Source organism: Cryptotermes secundus, unplaced genomic scaffold (assembly GCF_002891405.2).
Source record: "Cryptotermes secundus unplaced genomic scaffold, Csec_1.0 scaffold1441, whole genome shotgun sequence".
In the NCBI taxonomy this organism is placed as follows: domain Eukaryota; kingdom Metazoa; phylum Arthropoda; class Insecta; order Blattodea; family Kalotermitidae; genus Cryptotermes; species Cryptotermes secundus.
In genome coordinates, this window is record NW_019734987.1 from 227825 (window position 1) to 239972 (window position 12148).

Sequence of the window (12148 nt, forward strand, 5' to 3'; positions counted from 1 at the left end):
AATATATGCTGTTGTCATTGTGAGTCTGTTAAGGAAAAATTTGAAGTAGTACATGAAAAATGAGAAAGCAGATGCACTCACAGTACATACTGGAATTATGGATTTTGTGTATAAAGACTTAGTTCTTTTATGTACTGAAATGTTACTTATATAAAGTATCTGACACTGCTGTTTAACAAAATTTAGTGTGGGTCTGCTCCATCAGATTTAATCAAAATCAGTTCGGTAGTTTAGCTGCTGTTACTTGCGGCCCGATGGACCAACATGAAGTTAATAGGTGGTTGTCAAAACAGTTAAGTGCTCCTGAAAATTTTGTTTTGATGTGTGTGTTCTACAGTACCATAATTGTTCCAGCAATGGATTTGCACTGGGGCAGCAGTTGTGGTGGTCATGTGACTGTGAAGAAGATGAATGAGCAGCCATTTCCAGCTGGCTTAGTGTCTGTTCATATGACAGATAAGCTGAACACCACTCCCACAGACCTGTCTGGTTTTCTTCATGGAAAACACAGGACCAGAATCTTGAAAATAGGAGACAGACTGTCTTTGCAACACTATGGCCAGAATCTCATTTTCATCGTGAAACAGATATGCCCATTTAAAGGTGTGAATATTTTGAAAGGGAAAATTTATTATGGTAATGAACTCCCTTTGCAGTTTCAGTTTTTTCTTTGTCTTTGCATGGTGTCTCTGTGCTGTCTTTGTAGGAGGAGTCGTCATTCAAATAGAGCAGGTTTATAGTTTTTGTTGGGACAGTTTAAAGCAAAAAGCCTGTAAGACAGGAATATAAATTATGTACAACTTCTTTATTACAACCGTCATAATACAACTAATATCAGATGATATAATGATATGATATTAGTTGAGTTGTGATGGTTGTAATAAAGAAGTTGTATATTATAACATAACAGGATGCATGAAATGAGAATTATAAAGTATGTAGCTGCTGAATTCCACATACTCCATCAGAACTTGTTCAAGTTGTCATCTGGTGGAAGTATTAAGTGAACTGTGGTAACTGGACAGTTGTTTTAATGATATGAACTTACTATTCATTTTTCCTCAGAATCACTGAGTTTTGTGCGACTTTTATGTAAAGCGTAACACATATACTATGGACGCTTAAAACATTTGTTCAAGACATTCCTTCAGGTGAATACATACTGAGATGGGCTGTAAAGTATGTTTAGACACTAAGCTAATGTCACCTTTGAAATTAATTACAATGAATTAAACTTAGTCATGGTAGTACATATCCATATAACTGTGTACTTGTTGATCACGTTTCTTAAAAATCTCCAAAAGAACTAAAAACGATATACATAAGAGTTCAATCAATATTTTGGGTAAAGTGGCCTTTGAAATAAATGAAAGTAACCAAAATTTAATATAGCTCTGTCATGCGAAGTTTTATCAAAATCTGTCTTGTAATTGGGCTCTGTTACTTGTGGTGGTTGATGGATATGACAGAATTATTGCGAAGGAATCTCCAGTTATGATTTTCCTCAATTTTGTGTTCAGGTCTGTGGTTACAAGATATTGTCTTGCATGCTATAAACAAATATTTTTGGACTACTTTCAGCCGAAAACGAATCAGAAGGCCACATCAGTTTTGATGTATTATTACTTTTATATGTCAGAATATCTAGTTCTTCAGTGTTCCTTTAATAATTGTATTACAGCTGGTATATATTTCAGGATCATCGCAACACGATGATAAGTCTGTAGAAGCTGTTCATCAACTTACTGAGGAATTGAATGATCTGCAGTTGTCACAGGATGCTGGGTGTGGAGGTGAAGTGAATTTGTTCTATAGAGTTGTGGAAGGAACGGAGTGGAATGTTGAATTGATTGGGTCCGTAGACAAGAAAGAAAGTGCAAAGAATGAAAGTGTTTGCAGTTTGTCTTCAATTGGCGGACTACAAAATGTAATCGAGGAAATTCATGAAATTATCCAACTTGCGTTACAGAACGTATTTCTAGTTCAAGGTGTGTATTGCTTTGTAACTGAATCCTTAACACAGCAAAGTCCACAAGACTGAGCCTCCTACACTGTATGGAGGTTATGTTTGAAATTTAGTGTATTTTTTACTCATTTATGGTGTGTTTTTGAAGTACACATTAATTTTAGCATTTGTTTTATGTAATACAAATGTGGGTACTAGTAGAGTGTATTTAAATTCTAACTTATCAACATAAAAATTTGGAAAAATTTTGAACTGTAATATTGTATGTGGTATTGTGAAGGAAGAAACCTGAGAAATCGTATATGTGTCAGAAATGGATAACTATCTAATGACATTTGTATTAATATTATCTTCAAATATTTGTATGGACAACATTTAGATTAATGTTTATAATCTAATATTCTTAGCAATATTTATTGTTATGTATGTTGACTATACTTAATTTCATCAGAATCTGTTGAATTCTTACCTAACTACCTACCCACCCATGTACTTATTTTCTTACTTGATTCCTTACTTGCTGGTCCTCTAAGAGAAGTGGCCTTCATTATGACATGCTCATTTCTATTATTTGCCTCTGTCTCTTCACTTTCACCTTTCATAAATTATTCTCTTCATCTGACATCCATTTCAATGTAGGATTTCCCACTTTTCTTTTGTACAACATGACAAATTGTTTAGGAATTTAAAGAAGTATGGCAGAATTTTCATCTTCATCCTATAGCAACATGGCTTAAGATCTGATTTATTAAAACTTTAGTGTAGATCTGGTTTAAAAAATGTTAACAGGTGGTAGCACTTGAGTTCATTTAGTTTGTGTGAGCAGACCAGTGGAGACAAGCATGTTGAATATGTATGTTGCGTCTTATTTTAAATTGTTTGTGAATATCTGTTACAGTTAAAGGCATTTATAGGAGTCAGGATAGCTCAGTTAGTATAGTGATGGGCTGGACTGTCTTGGTTGGATTCCCAGCATTACAAGATCTTTGCCTCCTCCGCAGAATCCAGACCAACTCTGGGGCCCACCCAGTCTCCTATCCAGTGGTTACTAGGCCCTCTTTACCCGGGGATAAAGTGGCAGGGGCTTGAAGTTCCACTCACCTTTAACTAGTACCAAGGTCAAGAAAGGTGGAGCTATACCTCTACTCCCCCATACATCTTCATGGTATAGTGCTTAACAAATTAAGCACTGGGATGATTTTACCTTACTTTTTACCAGATGGCGTGTATTTATTAGGTTTGCCAGTGATTCGAGGTATCTTGCTGTATGGAGTTCCTGGTACTGGAAAGACAGTGTTAGCCAAGGCTCTTGCTGCTGAGAGTGGAGCAGCCATTGTGACAGTTAGTGGTGCAGAGATATACAGCAAGTATCTGGGTGAAACAGAGACCAGACTGCGGCAATTGTTCAGAACTGCAGAACAACAGGCACCCAGTATTATTCTGTTGGATGAGGTACTGATGAAAAATATAAGAATTTTATAACACATATGAATATTTGAAATTTCATTTCAGTGTTTATTGTCTGTATCTTGACATTTAAATTAAGTAGTCTTGTGGTTGTATTTTTGTTATTCAGTCAAAATTCCACATCAAATACTGTAGACATATTGTTCTGAAATGTAACTGTAATGCCAGGAGACAGAATTGAAGTAAATTTTGATGTGTGACCATAGAGTATAGTGAATGTGCTGGAGATTGCTGAAGCTTCCTTCCATCCCCTCGGTACTACAGCTGAGGGTGAGCTTTGCCCTCACGAACAATCTGCCTCCATTCTTCTCTATTATTCATCTTTCCTTCCCATCCTTTCACGTTCATTATACAGAGAACATCATTACATTCTCCAACCATCTCAACCTGGGTCTTCCTATCCCTTGTCATATATATTTTATTTTAGAGGCTGATTATCTGTTTTCTGAACAATTTAGTTTTTATGGTGTTAGGTTATCCTCATGTCCAACCCCAAAATTGGAGGACCAGGGTATCCCTCTTCCTCTGGCTCTTACCCCTTGACCTGTCTGGCATGGGTGACTCTACCAGTAGCTATGCTACCGCCAGCACAGCTCTCAGTGTCTCAGGAGCACTCAAACCCCACCATAGAGACATTATCAGTGAGGAATTGCTGAATCTAAATGGTCCTTTATTTATGTTCCAGTATTTTACCGTATGTACTTTGTGATTCTTGTTTAATGATTATTTTCTTGTAAAGTTTCTTTCTTATAGATGAGGACTTATAGGCCTCTTGTGTATATTTGACAGTCTAATATTGGATGACAGTTTTAAGGCATAAATAAAAAACAGTGTGAAGGAGGATGAGATGGGCAGGCATGTAGCAAGAATGAAGAGAAGAGGAATGCATATAGGATTTTGGTTGGAAAGCCAAAAGGAAGGAGATAACTAGGAAGACCTAGATGTAAGTTGGAGGATAATATTAAAATGGATCTTAGAGAGAGAAAGAGAGGATGGACCAATATGGACTGGATTGATCTGGCTCAGGATGGGGCAAGTGGAGGGACTGTGTGAACACAGTAAGGAACCTTTGGGTTCCATAAAATGTTGGGAAATTCGTGAGTAGGTGAGTGACTGGCAGCTTCTTAAGGAGGGCACAGCTCCTTGGAGTTAGTTGCTTATCAAAAACAGTATTTTTCATCCAAGAACTAACGAAATATAAAACAGTGATGAACAGTAAGATAATACACCAAGCACTTTCAAGTACTGTGGAAGCTGTCAAGTGGAGGGGAAAAGGGTACAGAGACTGATGTTTTGAACTGCTTGAAGATAACAGGCCTTATGAATACAGCTGTTAAGCCGTTAAAATTCAAGGAACCAACAAAAATGAAGGTATATAATATCCTAGCTTTGGGAGTGATTTATATAAAATGAAAGCAGAAGACAAAATAAGGATTACAACTATGGAAATGAAATTTATGAGACAGGTGAAATGGAATGGACAGCAAAGAAATGAAGACATACTGAAAAACTCAAAATCAGAGTTCATGTTGACGGCTGATGATGATATTGGTGGTGTGTCTTTAGTTAAAAAAATATACCTGTTACACACTTGCATATACGTATGGGCACATGTATGCACATACACAGATCACTAGTGGTGACATCTCTGTTTCAAGTTTGCTACTTTATTTTATGTTTCTAACTTGCAGGAACAGTAGCTGATATTAAGATGTGAAACTTGGGAGGCCCAGAGACAATGTAAATATGAGATTATTGAAAGTATTTGTATCAAGGCAATGAGGAAGTGATGAGGAACCACAATGAGAGTTGAGAGGCGTATGATGTAGTTTAGAGTACTTGTAATATGAATCACATGTTATAATCAAGCTAGTATGTTCCATGTTCCGCCCCTTCTTTGTACAACATTAACATGCCAGCAGTTTGAAACTGATGTGTTTTCTGTCCTTAACCATATGCTAATTTCTGTTAAACTTTTACATCTCTGAGGAATACATGTCTTTGGTGTTAATGTTAATAAGTAAACAGATATTTGGGGTATGTGCTAGTATAGTTGGTTGAGGCGCTATGCTACAAGTCAGAAGGTCGTGGGTTTGGTTCCAAATGAGCTCATTGAACTTTTTCAATTTACCTAATCCTTCCAGCCATACTGTGGCCCTGGGGTTGACTCAGCCTCTTACAGAAATGAATATCAGGAATCTTCCTGGGGGCAAAGGGCGGTTGGTGTGTAAGGTTCGCAAACTTACTGCCGTCTGTGAGCCGATTGTCTAGAAAATGTGGGAGCCTCGATGTCTCACAACCCTATGGACCATCATGGCCTGTTACAGGGATAGCTTTACCTTTACCTTACCTCTTAAGTAGACAGACATTTTAGCTTTGGAGGTTGCCAGTTATGGGAAGCACGCTTCTGAGGAAGTATTGCATTAACTGACTGTCCAGTTTCCAGTGACTGGGTTTTAATTATTTTAATTTACTGTATGGTATCCATGTGGAACCCGTAACTTGTCCTCCATTTTTTTTTTAAATTCGCATAGTGGGGGGTGGAGTCCAGCTGGGTCCACTCGGCATGGCGGCCACTGATTGGCCTATTGTACCTTCCCCGGGTGATTATGATGATGGAGAATTTGGTGGAATGAAGATTGGCAAAGGAAGCCAAAGTACTCTGAGAAAACCTGCCCCACTGCCACTTTGTCCACCACAAATCCCACTTGACCAGACCCAGGATCGAACCCGGGCCATCATGGTGGGAAGCCAGTGACTAACCGCTTGAGCTATGGTGCAGCCAAGGCACAATAGATCACTGTGGTCGCGGTGCAAGGGCCAAGAAGGCCCACCCCTTATACATTCATACATTCAACCGCTTGAGCTATGGTGCGGCCAGAGCTGTCTTCCAGTAGTTTTATGGTCTCATCACAGGGGCTTTTTGATAGCTGTTATTTTGGCACTTCTTTGAAACTTCACACTTTGTCAAATGAAAAAGTATATTTGTGAAAGATTTTTTATTTGTACCTTGCAATTTTATCTGAATAAATAAAATGGAAATTGACAACCCTGCCCCATTTGAAAAGGTTATGTGGATCAAATAGGGTTGTGTAATATACTCTTTCAGGTTGATGCATTATGCCCAAGGCGAGCCAGTGATGGGAGTGGGGGCTCTGAGCAGGATAAACGAGTTGTGTCAACATTGCTTACTTTGTTAGATGGATTACATCTTCCTTTGCCAGCATCTCAGAGAAAAGAGACAAAGGCAGTTCTGGTAATAGCAACAACCAGCAAGCCAGATTCTATAGATCCATCCCTGAGGCGGCCTGGCAGGTACATCTGGCTATTGCTAACAGCATTGGTTATTTTAGTGATCTTTTTTCAGACTTAATCATGATGGCTATGTGACATATACTAAATTTCATTACAATCAGAAAGCCGCATTCCAGTGTGTGTTATTTAATGATGCATAGTCTAAATGTCTCACCAGTATATGTGAATCTCTGCTGGCATTTGTTCTGTCAGCATAATAATTTGAATTTCATTTATGATTTGAATTTACTTAAGGATCTTCTAATGGGATTAAATAAGAAAATAATTCAAATTGTCTTTATTTTGCTGGTTCTTTCCCAATCTACTTGTTTATATGTGTTGACATATCATTTTATACATTGGACGAGTATTTTAAATATAAGATGAATTAAACTTCTTATAATGCTCTTTGTATGGTATAAAGGACTTTTAATTGATATTTGTATATATATATATATATAAAGAAATGAGCTTGATAAGATATTAATGTCTAGTTGATGATTGTACACAAAAAAAAAACTCCGTGGTTTTAGTCGCAAGCAAACTAACTGACCAAGCGACCACTGCTTGTTGGTGAAGTTAGTATCAGCGTTAATGAATTGTATAATTATGGTTCCTTTTATGAATGTGGCTGTAAAAGAACTAGTTTCTGTTCTCAGAACTGACGTATGTAACTTGTGACATGTTCTATATCCAGTGGCTTTGGTAGCCAGTAAGGAACTATGGAAATGAAAATAAAGATACAAGATACATGAATGTGTTTCTTTCAAATGTAACTTGTTGCAAAATTAAGTTCCTCACTCACAAGATTGCATTCTTGCTGGAAGTATTTTTCTGTTTTCAGATTGGATCGAGAAATTGAGATCAGTGTACCAAGTCCTAATGCTCGTCTTGATATTCTGCAGAAACTTCTGTCAAAAACTCCTCATGAAATGACAGAGGAGGAGCTAAGGAATGTGGCTCATTCAGCCCATGGTTATGTGGGTGCTGACCTGGCAGCACTGTGCTCCCGTGCAGCTGTTCATGCTGTTAAGAGGACATATGCAGGAGATGTTTTATGTGGTATTGACCCAGTTATTGTCAAAGTAGAAGACCTTCTCTGGTCTATGACTCAAGTGAAACCAAGTGCAATGAGAGAAGTCCTCATTGAGGTGCCAAATGTACGTGAAATTCATAGTGAGGATGTCAGAGAAAAATACCCGTTTTTTTCCTCTCTCTGCTGTTTCCAATTATGGCCCTTTGACCTGTCTGAGTTCATTTTGCCAGGCAGTGCTAAAGGATCTCAATTCTGAGACTGGACTACCAGTAGAGTGAGAAAATGCCCTATATTGATATTATCTTCTGATTGTTATATTTTTATTATCGACTTAATTTTATGTTGGTCACATGACCACCATCTGCTTTTTGTATCCAATGTTAATTGTCAAACTGGTGGAGCTGACTGCAAAATGGAGAATTTATTTTTGTATATTTGTGTAGGTACGATGGAGTGACATTGGTGGACAGCATGAACTCAAGTTGAAGTTGCGTCAGGCTGTGGAGTGGCCATTGAAACACCCTGAAGTTTTCGCTCGACTTGGAATTTCTCCTCCGCGAGGTGTTCTAATGTTTGGACCCCCAGGATGTTCAAAGACTATGATTGCAAAGGCTCTTGCTACAGAGAGTAAACTAAATTTCTTGTCAATAAAGGTAACTCTTAACATTTCATGCTTCCAGATGTAGTCAGTATTTATCTCTTCTTAACTTTTTCCCACATAGACAAGGGCATACAGTCCATTCCAAAGGAGAGGGGGGGGAGGCAGGGGTATTCTCAGTCTCGAAGTTCTATCTTAGGAAGAGGTGGATATCAATCTGAAGACAGATCTTACCAGGGATCTTACTCAGATCTCTTCTGAATATATGTCTAGGATCTTACCACCAGGTCCTCTAGGTATTTGTTAGTGTACAATTTTGAGCCAGAAATTTTTCAGCATTGTGTTCGATTTTAATAACTGAAAATTAAGGTGCATCATAATATTAAAGTACTCTGCAAATAAAATTTGTATGTAAGTTGGCTACTGAATCAGTGTAAGTGTGGTTCATGTTAATTTGTCACACTACTTTATGAATGGGGCACGCGGTAGTGTAGTTGGTTGAGACACTATGCTACAAGCCGGAAGGTCACAGGTTCAAGTCCCAATGAGGTGGATTTTTTCAGTTGATCTAATCCTTCCAGCCGCACTATGGCCCTGGGGCCGATTCAGCCTCTAACAGAAATCAGTACCAGGAATCTTCCTGGGGCTAAAGGACTGCCGGCGCGTAAGGCAACCTTACCACCATCTGTGAGCCAATTGTCTAGAAAATGTAGGCCCCTCAGCATCTCACAACCCTATGGACCTTCACAGTCTGTTACAGAGATAGCTTTGCCTTTACTTTATAAATATTGTCACATGATGGAGTGTGACTGTAGGCAGGTTTTGGATTGATGACTGGATTTATTGGACTCTTTGATACAGTGCATGACTACCTTTACAGTTCACTTTTACACACACACTGGTGTCTACAGTCATGTCTCCACTGCTGTTGCTTGGTAGCGGCTTCCAAACTGTGGACGTTCCCCTTGATCTGGGTCCCTGAACTGTCCCCAATCTCAACTACCAGCTTCTAGCAGCAACAGATCACAATGACAGAACCGCAGTAGTTCTCTAAGTAACTGCAACTGCTAACTGGTCCTACTTATAACATTTGAGCACGTACTGCATAGAAAACATCTCTTCCATTATTGCTCTATTCTGTTTTTGCCATGGAAACTTGGATGTTTGTGGAGCCATTACTTAGCAATAGCTGTTTCATAGTTGCTTATTTCATGGTCATTGCCTAGCAATGGGTCTGCATGCCACAGTATATTTGAAGTTTAATGTTACCAATATATTCCACTGTTTAACATTGATATTATAGGTTGTAGATGGTTGATTGTTCCTCCATTAAAAAGAGTGCAAAAGGTGTAGCATCAATCTTCTTCCTAGCCCCCTCATATTATTTTTTTAAATGGGTCAGTGGATGAAAAGTCTTCAGTTTCTTCTGTCATCCCACAGTCTTTCTTTTTGAATTTATTCTCAACTCTTTCCACCCTTCCTGATGTCTTTCAGTACCTATCTGAACCATATTTTGCCCTGGACAACCCATAGATCTGCCCCTTAAATTTTAACTCTAATGCCCTTATCATTGTCCTCATTGTATCCTTTTTCCATGACACAACCATGGTAATGAATTCTCTCCTAACTTGAATTTTGAATGCCAATAAAAGCTAATATTCTTGCATATTAGAAGATCATTGTCATTTGTCTTGATATGTCTTGAGATATATTGAGACCAAAAACATATTATTTTTCATTATTCGTATACTTAAGCACACCATCTGTTCATCACACAGCTATACCAGCACATGCATTGATTCAGAAGATATAATGTCAGATTGTCTACTGTCTCAGTCCCATTTCTGCCAAGCTTAAGTCTGGCCACCAGTTTTGTAGTAGTAGGAAGTGTAGATCCAGATGGTACAGGTTACAGTGCAATTGCAGTTACTTGGGAACGTGGATATTGTTCCTTCTTCTTCTTGGATATTAAGTGAAGATAGTAGTGGTACTGGAAGAGTGACTTTTGGCAATGAATTTATAGGGACCAGAGCTGTTCAGCAAATGGGTTGGCGAGTCAGAGAGGGCAGTACGGGAGGTCTTCCGCAAAGCCAGGCAGGTGGCACCAGCTATTGTATTTTTTGATGAATTGGATGCTCTAGGAGGAGAACGAAGTGGGGCTTCAGGATCTGGAGCTAGCAATGTTCAGGAAAGGGTTTTGGCTCAGTTACTTACAGAACTAGACGGAGTAGAGCCTCTGGGAAACGTGACAGTGGTTGGTGCTACCAACAGGCCAGATCGGATTGATAAGGTATGTAAAGGCCCTGTATTGTTAAGGACAGTGGAGGACACACGTATTAAAGATAAGCAGCAACACACACAGAGAGAGCCTACACAGAACAATACCTGAACAGTGATAAAACAAGAAGTAGCCGCTGCAGCACTATAGACATAGGGCATGTACCCCGAGAAAATTTTAATTTTTAAAAATTTGGAAAAAGAAAAAGAACAGAAAATTTATAGACATTTTAATTTGAATTGAAGTTTTAAAAAAGTGACAATTTTAGAAATCAAATTGACGCGCGTAGGTTAACAAAGATTTGATACATACATACATTTGGAAAGACTGGTGAGTTTAAATTTTAAACTACGGGCAGTGTAGCAGCTACGTAAGAATACACACCTGATGATGGCCATTTAGGGCCGAAACATGTAGTGTGGAGGAAGGGAAGAAGAAAGAACTACAATTAAATTGTTGCACTTAAGACAGAGTTTGTCTCATATATATTGTGTGAGTGTAACAGGATGCTTAAATATAATATTGTAAACAGTGGAGGAATCAAAGTTTCAGTGTGAATAAAGCCTTAGCCTGCAGTGAAACATGTACTTAAAGTTTCATTGGTGACCAGGTGAGTTTGAGCACTAAACTGAGGAAAGTCTTAAATGGAGGTAGTGTAACAAAGAATTTATCATTTTGAATTGTTTCATTTTTGGTCCGTTACACTATCAATCACAAATTGTCAATGAACGTGCATTCAATGCTACTAGAAAGTGTTGTGCTTTTACACTTCGACACCTGTAACAGCGTACACGCAGCTTACATACTGTGTACATTAAACAACACCAGTGTTTTCAAGTGTTTGTAATACGTGCCTCTGATGATGGTTTCTCTTGAACCGAAACATGTAAGGCAAGTGAGATAAATAAGTGACCTAAAAACATTGTTACACTCGACGGATTTTCATTGACAATTTGTAAAGAATTTATCACTTGGTGTCATTGAAATTGAATTGTAAATGAAGGAAAACCTTAAAATGTGGAACAAGAAATGGAGTTCCACTGTGTATACAGAACACAGTGCATACATTATTTGTTGGCATGCTAGATATTAGTTTCTCTTTACCTACAAATTGACCTTGAGTCTCTGCAGCAACTTAACATTGCCGTTTAATACTAAAACATTTTTGGACCTTATATACAGGCCATTGTTTATTAACCCGTTGCCGTGGTTCGTCGTGTATGTTTCGTCAGGGATTTAAATCGTCTGGGGGGGTTCGGCGTGTATGTTTCGTCCAGCTGCACACCTATGTTATAACGCCCATAATAATTGATGGTTTTGCTGTAGATTGTTAGATTTTTCGCTGGCCTGTTGTCACAAGAACAGAGTATACTAAGCCAACGAGTTTAGCTGAGATAAGTCATTGTTACATATGCCTGTCTTGCAGCAAAGTTCCTGTGGCTCTTGCTAGCGGTTTCACCGCTATGAATGTCGTTTATTCTTTGCTACGAAGTTATAAACAGGAGAGAC

At 38.4% G+C, this 12148-nt stretch overlaps 1 protein-coding gene across 4 annotated transcripts in view; it reads left to right on the forward strand.

Annotated features, from left to right (window-relative positions):
- The window catches only part of LOC111869171 (ATPase family protein 2 homolog), a 33355-nt gene that overhangs the window by 3104 nt on the left and 18103 nt on the right, over positions 1-12148 (forward strand). For 3 of the 4 annotated variants that reach the window (XM_023860443.2, XM_023860444.2, XM_033753309.1), the window contains exons 4-10: positions 355-636; positions 1698-1988; positions 3204-3418; positions 6543-6748; positions 7572-7887; positions 8207-8416; positions 10385-10651. In XM_023860443.2, coding sequence (XP_023716211.1) covers positions 355-636; positions 1698-1988; positions 3204-3418; positions 6543-6748; positions 7572-7887; positions 8207-8416; positions 10385-10651 — 1787 coding nt within the window. The remainder of the gene's footprint in view (positions 1-354; positions 637-1697; positions 1989-3203; positions 3419-6542; positions 6749-7571; positions 7888-8206; positions 8417-10384; positions 10652-12148) is intronic. The other variant, XM_033753310.1, reaches the window with a different exon arrangement.